Source organism: Hypanus sabinus, chromosome 22 (assembly GCF_030144855.1).
Source record: "Hypanus sabinus isolate sHypSab1 chromosome 22, sHypSab1.hap1, whole genome shotgun sequence".
Taxonomy (NCBI): Eukaryota; Metazoa; Chordata; class Chondrichthyes; order Myliobatiformes; family Dasyatidae; genus Hypanus; species Hypanus sabinus.
Genome location: NC_082727.1, coordinates 50,030,870 through 50,043,007, shown reverse-complemented (window position 1 = coordinate 50,043,007; position 12,138 = coordinate 50,030,870). Strand labels below are relative to the sequence as shown.

The 12,138-nt window shown below is 37.9% G+C and overlaps 2 protein-coding genes across 3 annotated transcripts in view; one reads left to right on the top strand and one right to left on the bottom strand.

Moving 5' to 3' along the window:
- dock1 (dedicator of cytokinesis 1) overlaps positions 1-12,138 on the top strand; it is a 549,009-nt gene that overhangs the window by 257,199 nt on the left and 279,672 nt on the right. The window lies entirely within an intron of this gene.
- LOC132379598 (inhibitory synaptic factor 2A) overlaps positions 1-12,138 on the bottom strand; it is a 38,768-nt gene that overhangs the window by 17,474 nt on the left and 9,156 nt on the right. The window contains exon 2 of the mRNA XM_059947702.1: positions 9,953-11,104. Within this exon, the coding sequence (XP_059803685.1) occupies positions 9,953-11,097 (1,145 nt within the window). The 5' untranslated portion in view covers positions 11,098-11,104. The remainder of the gene's footprint in view (positions 1-9,952; positions 11,105-12,138) is intronic.

Below are 12,138 nucleotides of genomic sequence, written 5' to 3'. Positions count from 1 at the left end.
GCCAGTCATTAAGATCTTGGCTGATGCTATGCTCCAAATCCAAGATCTTCTACTCATTTGAGTTCTAAATTATTGACCTGTTGTGTATTGATGTACTGTTGTGTATTTCTAGATTCTCCAAATGGAGGAAACATTTCTTAACATCTATCTTGTTAGTCCAATTCCAAGTGAAATTAAATACACAATTGGATGCATGACAGCTGTGGCAGAGTTTTGCATATAATTATTTCCTATAAGGCTCAAAATGATTTTATGCATGCTTTGAAAGGGAGAATAATGCTGCACCTATGCAAATTCCCACCGCATTCAGCAATCCTGTTATCTCCGACTAAGAGGCTAATGTCAGAACATCCTTCTAAAGGGTAAACACTCACAAAATGTCAGGCCCTGGATACTGAAAGTCTCTGCTGACCAACTGGCTGGGGTGTTAATGGACATCTTTAATCCCTCACTGCTGCTGTGTGTGCTTTCCATCTGCTTCAAATGGGCAGTAATCATACCAGTGCCCAGGAAGAGCAGGGTGAGCTGCCTCAACAAATATCGCCCAGTAGCACTGGCATCTACCATAATTAAGTGTTTTGAGTGGTAGGTTATTGCTAGAATTAACTCCTGCTTGAGTAAGAAACTGGATCTGCTGTAAGTTGCCAAGTGCCACAGCCGGATTAGTGTGGGCACAATCTCACTGGCTCTCCACTTTGTGTTGGAGCACCTAGACAATAGTAACATAAGGCAGGCTGCTGTTTATCAATTAAAGCTCAGCGTTAAGTACCATCATTCCTTCAGTATTAAACACAAGCTTCTAAATCTAGTCCTTTATACTTCCCTCTGGATCCTTGACTTTGTCATTCTGAGACCTCAGTCAATACAGATCGATGATAACATTCTTCTACTTAAATCAACAGAAGTGTACCTCAAAGATGTGTGCTTAGTTCGCTGCTCTATTCTCTCTACACTCATAACTTTATAGCTTAGCACAGCTCAAATTCCATTTATAAATACACAGATGATACCGTTTTGGTAAAATTTTAGGTGGAAACAAAAAGGTGTAGAAGAATGAGAGAGATTGGCTGGTTGAGTGCTGTTGCTACAACAATCTTGCACTTCATGTCAGCAAGACCAAAGAATTAGTTGTGGACTTGACGAAGAATTTAGGAGAACATACACCATTCTTCACTTAGGAGGGGTGAGAAATTTTAAGTTCCTGGGTGTCATCATGTTGAAGGATTTATCCTGGGCCCAAAACATTGAATCAATTATGAAAAAAATATACCAGAGTCTCTACTTAAGAATATGAGGGGATGTAGCATATCACCAAAGACCTGCAAATTTCCGTATATCTACATTGCAAAGTATTTTGACCGGTTGTATCACAGTCTGGTGTGGAGGGTCCAATGCACAGATTTGTAGACTCAGCCAGCTTCTTCATAGGCACAATTCTCTTCCACCATGGAGGACAACTTCAAAAGGCAGTGCCTCAAAAATGTGGCATCCATCACTAAGGATCCTTACCATCTGGGACAGGCTCTATTCTCATTACTACTATTGGGGAGGAAGTTCAGGTGCCTGAAGACCCACATTCAACAACCCGGGAATAGCTTCTTCCTCCCTGTCATCAGTATTTTTGAACAGTCATGGTCTTTAGTCATTTTATTTGTGCTAGTTACTTACATTCATTCATCTATCTATTTATTTATGTATTTATTTACATACAGAGATAATTTTTATTTTTTATTTTGTACTGAACTGCCACTACAAAACAGCAAACTTTACGTAATTCAAGACGGTGATTAAAAAACCTGTGATCTCTTATCCTCCTGAAATGCAGCAGAATGTGAGAAAGCCAGCATAAAGGGAAAACCTGCTTGACTTCATATTTACCACCCTGTGTGTCACAAATACATCTCTCCATGATTATTGACCATCATGCAGTCTTTGTGGAGATGGTCCTTTCAGCATTCTGCTACATTGTGCTTGTGCTACCATCATGCGAAAAGGGATAGATCAAAAATTGATCAAAACTTGGCATCTGTAAGGACGAATGGAAACAACAAAACTTTCACCTAAATTTCACCACAATCTGCCCTTGAAGCCTAATTAACCCTTATTTTACCATTGTCCTCAAGCCAGGTAATTACTGTTTTTCAGCAAAGAATGCAGAACAAGAGTCAAATCATGCTACTGAAGTTAATATTGAGTCATTTGTCTTAAATGGCAGATATGGCATGTTATAAGAGATACAAGATAATCCTACAAGGCACTTTCATGTGTGGTCAGAAATGGTAATGACAGCTAATAAAAAGAGAAGGCTTCTCCCTCTGTTTCATCACTGTGAGTGCGAAGGACTTATTAGAATAATTTTAGATAAGGAATTATCTTCATCATCACAAAGGCTATTCTTGGCAAATTTTATTTATTTATCTCAACTGTTGCACCATATACTTGCATTTTAGAAGTACCTGTGCCACTTTTCCATGACTTGAGTACAGTTAAAAATTTTACAATTTGACCAATAATCAATCCTGCTACCTCTGAAACATTGCTTGGTATACTTAATCCATCAAAGCAGAGCAAATTATTTCAAACAATTACCACTCTATAGTTCAGTCTCAACCTTCAGAAAAGTGGAATGTGTTGATAATATTGCTTAGCGGTGTATAACTTCATCCACGTAGTTAATTTTTTTTCCATGCCAAATTATAACTTAATGGTAAACGTGGATAAAAGATCTGAATTCTAGAAATGAGAAGAGTGTGAATCTCTGCCAAGGCAGTACGTGACATTGAATAGTCTTAGTGAAGCAAAGAGAAAACTATCCAATATTCATAGTCATTGTGGTTCACCCAATATGTACCAAGTCTGTTAAAGCAAGTTAAAAGCTGATATCCAGAGATGGCTGGTTCAATTCCTGACTCCCCATAGATTTTCTGCAAGCTGTAAGGCACAAGTCAGGGTAGTTATGCAATTCTCATCATATTGATGAATGAATGTAGTTCTCAATGACACACTTATATTTAAAGCAACCTGTATGACTAGCACATAACTTACCATTCACCACCTGTGTGCTGAATGAACTGTATGCACCACAAAACACATAATACTGCCTGAATCTTAGGTCAAGTCACACATCAACTTTATTTGTAAAAATTTTGTTATTCTTCCATACTTGAAACCATTTCAAAGCGAGATCTGGGAACTGTTTCAAATTTCCTTGTGAGAATACCTTCACTTGCAGAATAATTTCAGCTTAACAAGGCAGTATCTTAGGGTTGAGAGCGATATGTTTCCAGCATTTTTATGTGGGTTCTGTGATAATGAAGTCCCAGGTGGGTTCTGCATACTGTGCCACAGGTGGGACAGAAGGAGTGTCGTGGGAAAAACAGTTATATTGATTGGATTATTTCATGACATTCTGCTGTTAGCAACATAATGCTCACTGATTTGGATGCTCTTTTGCCAGTTTGAGGATTCTTGGACCGGTGATTGTCATGAATCCATATAGTGTGCATTTTTCCAGAATTTATAAGACCATATGATATAGGAGCAGAAGTAGGCTATTCAACCTATAAAGTCTGTTCCGCCATTGAATCATGGGCTGATTCAATTATTCTAGTCCTCCCCACTCCCTTGCCTTCTCCCCATACACTTTGATGCCCTGGCTAATCAAGAACCTATTTATCTCTGCCTAAATACACCAATGTCTTGGCCTCCATAGCTGCTCATGGCAACAAATTCCACAGATTTACCACCCTCCGGCTGAAGTAATTTCTCCGCGTCTCTGTTCTAAATGGACATCCTTCAATCCTGAAGATGTGCCCACTGTCCGAGACTCCCCTACCATGGAAAAAAGCTTTGCCATATCTAATCTGTTCAGGCCTTTTAACATTTGGAATGTTTCTATGAGATCCCCCCCTCATTCTCCTGAACTCCAGGGAACACAGCCCAAGAGCTGCCAGATGTTCTTCATATGGTAAACCTTTCATTGCTGGAATCATTCTTGTGAATCTTCTGAATCCATTATAATATCAGCACATCCTTTCAAAAATAACGAGCCCAAAACTGCACACAATACTCTGTGTGATCTCACGAGTGCCTTATAGAGCCTCAATTTCACATCCCTTCTCTTATATTCTATACCTCTAGAAATGAATGCCAACATTGCATTCACTTTCTTCACTACTGACTCAACCTGGAGATTAACCTTCAGGTTATCCTGCACAAGGACTCCCAAGTCCCTTTTGCACCTCTGCATTTTGAATTCTCTCCCCATCTAAATAATAATCTGTCCGTTTTTTTCTTCCACCAAAGTACATGACCATATACTTTCCAATATTGTATTTCATTTGCCACTTCTTTGCCCATTTCCCTGAAATATGTAAGTCTCTCTGCAGGCTCACTGTTTCCTCAACACTACCCGCTCCTCCACCTATCTTTGTATCATCAGCAAATTTAGCCACACATCCATTATTCCCATTGTCCAAATCATTGACATACATCATAAAAATCAGCGGTCCCACCACCAACCCCTGTGGAACTGCACCAGTAACCGGCAGCCAGCCAGAATAGGAACTCTTTATTCCCACTCTCTGTTTTTTACCGATTAGCCAATGCTCCACCCATGCTAGTAACTTCCTTGTAATTCCATGGGCTCTTATCTTGCTAAGCAGCCTTATGTGCAGCACTTTGTCAAAGGCCTTCTGAAAATCCAAGTATACCCCATCCACTGCAAATCCCTTGTCTACCCTGCTCGTACTTTCCTAAAAAAAAATTGCAGTAGGTTAGTCAGGCAGGATTTTCCTTTCAGGGAACCATGCTGGCTTTAGCCTATCTTGTTATGTGCCTCCAGGTTCTATGTAATTTCATCCCTAACAATCAATTCCAGCAGTGTTGTGGAGGTGGCATTTTTGCTGCTGCTGCATTGCTTTGAGGTGTCCACTGTATCTGGTTGCACACCAAACCTCAAAAATGTGATCGATTGAGTCGGAGTAGCAAAAAGGACAGTGCAGTCTGTGCATCTTAAAACTAGTTTTCCCTTTAAAATTTACAGATTTTAATGGAAGTACATTGACCTGAAAGACAAATATGTTTCTCTCTTCACAGATGTCCCTTGATGCCCTGACTAATTCAAGCATTGTTTGCTAAATGATTTTTTTGATAGTGTAAGATCTACCTTTTGTAAGCAATGCAAAAATTATAAAGAAAAAAGATATTGTGGTTTTTTAAGGTTAAAAAGAGTTCATACGAAGTGAAAAGCTCAGGCACATAAGTATTAGCATATGTCAGAGCTCAAAGCTTCCTTTTTTTGTAGTTGGAAGTTAGAAACAATTTCCCCAAAGAAATAGAAATATCGTAAACAATATTGTATTTGCAATTTGTAGTGGCCCTTAGGCAGCAATGAAATTTAAATTTAGACGTATTGAGGATTGCTAACAACAAAAGATAGCTGCAGTGTGTATTTTGAAAGAAACATTTGTTGTATTTCCCTTTAATGTTATTGCAGTGAAATGGCTCTGAATATAATATTCTTGGTGCTTACAATAGTGTGGATTTTGTTCATCGATTTAAAAGGAGAAGGAATTTTGCTTTTGGTAGAAGTTTAACTTAAAAATTAAAAAAATGTTTTGTATGAAGTGATTTATGCCACCAAGTAATGATTGTGGCATTTTTCATTTTTGTTGGAATTGTATTATCAGTTGTGATTATCAGAAAAAAATATGAGTGCACCAAATTTTCAGGATTGTTTATATATCTGTGAAGTCACAATGCTCAAGATAGTTTATCCATTCCTTAATAGAGCTGTCTAAAACTGCATTTTAAATGTGTCTTGTATTTGTACTATGATATTATTGAAAGGTTGCATACCTTAATTAGATGTTCTACAGTTTCATTCTTTGAGCCTGCATATGTTTGTGGATCTAATTCATTGTTTTCTCCCTTTCCTCCCCTGTCCAAAAAGAGGACATGATTGGTATTAAAATAAAGCAAATTGTATTTATCATTAATTGCAGCAAGCTTTTTAAATTCTAAGCCTGTATTTGCAATGTGCTGTCCTAAAACAAAATAATGAAATAGATTAACTTATTGAGTGGTGCCACAGCAACAGCCTTGCTTCTAACACAAGCAAGACCAATGAGTTGATTGTGGACTTCAGAAGTGGAAGATGAGAGAACACACACCAGTCCTTATCGAGGTTTCAGCAGGTGATAGAGTGAGCAGTTCCAAGTTCCTAAATGTCAATATCGCTGAGGATCTAATCTGGGCCCAATGTATTAACACAATTACAAATAGTGGCTATATTTCTTTACGAGTTTGAGGAGAATTGGTATGTCACCAAAGACTGGTCCAGATTTCTGCTGATGTACTGTGCAGAACATTCTAACTGGTTCCATCACTGATATGGAGGGGGCACTGTACAGGATCAGAAAAAGCTGCTGAAAGTTGTAAACTCAGCCTGGTCCACCCTGCATGTAGCCTTCCCAGCATTGAGGGTTACTTTCAAAATGTGATGCCTTAAAACACCAGCATCTATAAGTAAAGATCCTTATCTACCACCTAGGACATGTCCTCCTATTGCTACCATCAAGAAGGTGGTACGGGTCTCTGAAGACTTGCATTCAATATTTCAGAAACTGATTCTTCTCCTCTGCTATCAGTTTTCATGACATACGCTAGGGATATTAAACCTGATTCAATTTCACCACTATTAATTGTGTTGGCATATAGCATCAAGTGTGCAAAAAATACCATAAGGGATAAATTTGACCTTGCCGTCAGGTATCAGTCTTTAAATTTATGTATTCATGATTCTTATGCAAGTTCATTTTCACTCTGAGAACATCTCCCTTGGTGTTATGTGCCATTAGAATTATATAATTAATTACACTAGATCTGGCAACTGAAAACTGGATGTGTATCCTTCACATTCATTGACATAAGCACTAATGAGTTCACCCTCCCCCCCCCCCCCCCCCGCCCCACTGGCAAAGTGCTGAGAGTCACCAGTGACCAGAAATTCAACTGGACTATCCATTATTACAGCTGCAAGAGCATGTCAAAAGCTGAGCATGCTGCCGTGAGTGACTCATTACTTAACTTCTCAAAGCCATTCATTATCTATACGGCACAAGTTAACTGCATTGTGGAATATTGGCCCCTTATTCGGTTGATTATATTTTAATAATATTGAGAAACTTGACATGGGACAAAGCAATTGGACTAAATGGAATCATATTCACTCTCCTAAATATTCCTTTTTCACCATGGAATAGTCATTCCTTGTCTAGATTCCCTTCAAAAACTGGAACCTCCAGTAACAAGAAAGGTAAGGGCATCAGATGCATGAGAGTACCACCAATGTAGGTTCCTATCTATGTTAGACGTAACCCTAATTTGGAAATCTTTTGTTCTTTAATCATTGCTGGACCTTAATGCCATCGAAGACCATTGTGGGAATACTTTTACCAGAAGGACGGGCTTTTTTGCAAGGTAACTTACCATCAGCTGTGGGAAATTAAAGTAGTGATCATGCCACAAAAAAATCTTAGATTTTTCTAAGAGATCAGGCAAGCAATCTTGATCTAAGGAATAGTTCTTAAAGGAGAATCATAGAGAAGGAAATGTAAAATGATGAGGGTTTGAAGAAATGTGTAGGTGTAGGAATAACTTAGGGAGTGAGGTCATGCTAATGGGGGAAGGTACATACTGAGTGTCTATTACAGGTGTATAGCCTGCAACTGAACTAGCCAGAGATTACAGAGATGATTTAAAAAAAAAAATTCTGCCTTTTTGTTTTGTTGACCATAACTGAAATAATGATCAAAGTGTTCATCTTTTGTTGTTAATTTGGTGGAGGAATGCACCTCTTCATGCTCCCCACTATCCTCAAGCTGATATCAGAGGCTTGATCTTGCATGGAACAACTTATAATTTAAAACAAAGGCCACATAGTATGTTAGTAATATAGTGAAGGTTAAACCGAGGTTGCAGGCATGCAACGTAATACTTACACTTCTGTTATCAGTGAATATTATACATCTGATTAAGTAGTTTCAGTAAATGCTGTCCTTTAATATTTTCATGTTTTGCATTTCCCTGTTTATATTATTTATTTTTGAATGTACCTACCTGCAAGGAAGTTCAGAAACATTCCAGACAATTTGACATACATCAAAATTGAAGGCATGGCTTGGTTGGCTATAATAAGTTTATTTCAGCAGTTTTGTGGACAGGCCTGTTTTTGACCTAATTATGGCATGGCACATAAGCTGTACAATACTTTCTTTTGATTAGATCCAGGACTATGGATCAGTAAATTGCAGATGAGCAATCATGATAGAATCAGTAGCGTCTCCAGCATGCATAACTTGTTTTTGGTTCTGACAAATCATCCGTAGCGTGCAGCATGAACTCTTTTCCTCTTTTCACAGATGCTGCCTGTCCTGTTGAATTTTTCAGCATTTTATTTTTATATATTTTATTTTAGTAGAGTTGCTTTTACTTTAATTGATCCATATTTTAGTTTTTGTTTTTCTTGAATCCGGGCTACAAGCCTTGTTTTGAGGGCTATTTTATAAGTGAGGAGCTTTCCATAGTGTTTATAAATAAGAATGTTTGTAAAGGACTTGAAAAAGCATGAAATGGTAGAGGTGAATTCATGGATATGTATGTTGAATGTGGCTTGTTTGAGTAAAGATAACATAAAAAGCTAGCTGCATCAAACTGAAAATATGACTGCATGAAACATCAGAACTGGAAAGTACCGAATTCATGGTTTTTGGAAATCAGTGGTTTGCATTTCTCTGGTTGAGAGGGAGAACAAGACTCCAGATTTTTTGTTAAGAGTTAGTTGCGAATGGAAATAGCACTAATTATACAGAATGTAAAACACAATTGCCAGTAATTATTTTCTCCAGTACTCTAACACAGATTTTCCTTAATTTTAGAAAATAAAATGGTTAAATATAACTAACATGCTGTTGTATTGTGATGTGTCAAGTGCTGACTTTCAAGTTTGGAGATGCAATCATTCCTCAAGTAATCACTTTATTCCACTTCCCATATGCACAAATGGCGTGCAAATCTAATGTTCTGCAATAATGAGCTACAATTACACACATCACCTACAGAATTCCCATCACGCACAGCTACCATATCCAGTATCCATCAGGAAGAAGGTACAGGAGCCTCAGGACTCACACCACCAAATTCAGGAACAGCTATTACCCCTCAGTCTTCAGCCTCTTGAATCAAAGGGAATAACTTCACTCAACATCAATAGCCCATCACGGAGCTTGTCCTGCAACCTACCCTTCACTTTCAATGACTCCTCATCTCATGTTCTCTATATTTATTACTTGCTTATTTGTTTGTTTACTTAGTTATCTATCTATTTATTATTATGATTTTTTTCTTTCTATTTTTGCACATTGTTTGAGAACCTGTTGGTGCAGTATTTTATTGATTCTATTGTGGTTATTGGATTGAGTATGCCCACAAGAAAATGGATCTCAGGGTTGTGTATGGTGATATATATGTACTTTGATAAATTTACTTTGAACCTGGATGTTATGAATATATGGACACTTCTCTATTAGTATTCACTGCTATGATATCAGAATCCCATCTGCATTTAAGATTGGGTAATAATTAATTTGCTATATACTGCTGCATAGTTGGCTGTACAACTTCAGTCCACTGGCTGTACACTGCATCCCTTCATTCTTGCTCGGAGGTGGAAAATTGCTGTTAACGTTACTTGAAAGTTTAGGATTTTTGTATTGCGTTGTGAATCCCATATTTTGCATATCAGTGAAATCTGTATTAGGCAGTATGCATTCATTAATATTTTTGATATTGGTTCTTTGTTTCTACATAACTACGTAATAGATCTATGTATTCTATTATTGGCACATTCATTTCTATGCAAACATATATAAATTGTGCCGTGTAGTCTTACCCTTCTCTGAGGGCTTCGCCTTTTTCTAATTCTTGAATAACCCCAAGCAACACCTTAATAGTTTCCTGACTGGAACTGATCAGGTTTTCCATTATTTGTAGCTGAGCTTTCAGATCCACAGCTTCTGTAAGAGGTACAATTTGTTGATCTGAATCCAGTACAGATACTGTTGTTTGATTAGACTGATCTTCATCTCTAGGTGCAGTATTTGTCACAGCTGATTCAGAGAACTCTTCTCTTTGAGGAGACTGTAGTGAACAGAGTTGTCCATTCACTGATTGAGGTTGGTGACTGGCTGGGGACAAAGTTCTTTCAGGCACTTCCCATGCAGCCAGTTTTTGTAAGGAGTCCTGTGTAAAGGAATTTGAGGGATCAGTCTGAGTAAGTTCACAGATGCTGTCTGTTAAATGGAAGGAAGTGAGATCAGCTAGTTGCAATTCAGTTTGATTAAAGTTCTGATTTCTTGAAGACACCTTATCATACATTGTAATATTGCACTGTTGGTGATTTTGTTCATTTGAGTCTTCAGTAAAATTATGCATTTCGTGGACTTTGTTACTGGGAGTATCCAGTCTCATGCTGCCATCTTGTTCATTCAGTTTGTTGAGGTTATTAGTATGTACACTGGTGTCTTGATTCTTCTGGCTGCTTCTCTTTGAACTGCTTGTATTACGTGCTTCCAAGTCATTGTTGAGGTTATCTTTAATTTCAACTGCCAAACTATTGTTTTGTTGCCTGAATGTTTCTAAAGTGGGAGCAATTTTAATGATATTTACTTTCTTCCTTTCCAAAGGAAATGTCTGATAACGCTTTTTGAGGTCAGGAGATGTCTGCACACCTGTGCTTCTGGTAACATTTGGAATTGACCTTCGTGCAGGCACTGTCATGTATTTGCGATAAGCTGCCTTACAAGAAATAGATTTCATTGTTTTTTTGTCCATTTGCTGTGTTGCAGCAAGTCTCTTCTCCTGTTCATTCTGAGCTTCACGGATATCTTTAAATCTCACCTGTAATGCTTTATTCCTTTTTTTAATATGTCTATTTGGATCTTGAGCATATTTCATCTCCGGTGCTGGTGAAGTTGTTTGCTCAGTTTCATTCTCCTTTCCTGTGAGTTGGCATTTACTTGGTTCCTTACTCACCATGTTTTACCTACAAATGAAAACAACATTTCAAAGGTAAATTTAAACTGAAAGAATCATTTCTATTAAATTGATATCATGATGCACTTTATATAAATGCAAAATTGTGTAAGTTGCAAACATAGACAAATATTAAAGATAGTAATATATTAGGAGGAATTGTAGTATGGTGGTTATGCTACTAGACTAGCCATGCAAAAGCCTTTTTAAGCAACACAGAGGCATGAGTTTAATTATCATTTATAAAAAATGGTGGTCTCTAATGACTACCATAACACCCATCTGTTTCGTTAATTCTTCAATTGAGGAAATTTGCCAGTTTACCTAGAATGGCTTGTGTGTGATTTCAAATCCACAGCTATGCTTAATTCTAATTGTCATGCTTAAACAGAATAAGAATAACTCCAGACTACCCAGCCATGTCAACCTTGAGACATAGGAGCAGAATTAGGCCATTCAGCATATCAAGGCTGCTCTGCCATTTCTTCCTGGCTGATCCTTGATCCCACTCAACCCCATACACCTGCCTTCTCATCATATCCTTTGATGCCCTGACTGATCAAGAAACTATTAACTTCTGGCTTAAATATACCCACATATTTGACCTCCACCGCAGTCTGTGACAGAGCATTCCACAAATTCACCACTCTCTGGCTAAAAAAATTCCTCCTTACCTCCATTCTAAATGGTCGATTTTGAGTCCATGTCCTCTAGTTCTTGATACCCCCACCATAGAAACATGCTCTCCATGTCTACCTTATCTAGTTCTTTCAACATTCAGTAGGTTTCAATGAAATCTCTTGCATTCTTCTATATTCCTGTGAATACAGGTCCAAAACTGCCAAATGCTCCTTATGTGTTAACCTTCATTTCTGGAATCACCCTCGTGAACCTTCTGTAGACTCTCCAATGGCAACATATCCTTTCTGAGATATGGGGCCCAGAACTGTTGACAATATTCCCAAGTGCAGCTTGACTAGTATCTTATTCCCTGCTTTTATATTCTATTCCCCTTGAAATAAATACCAACATTGCATTTGCCTT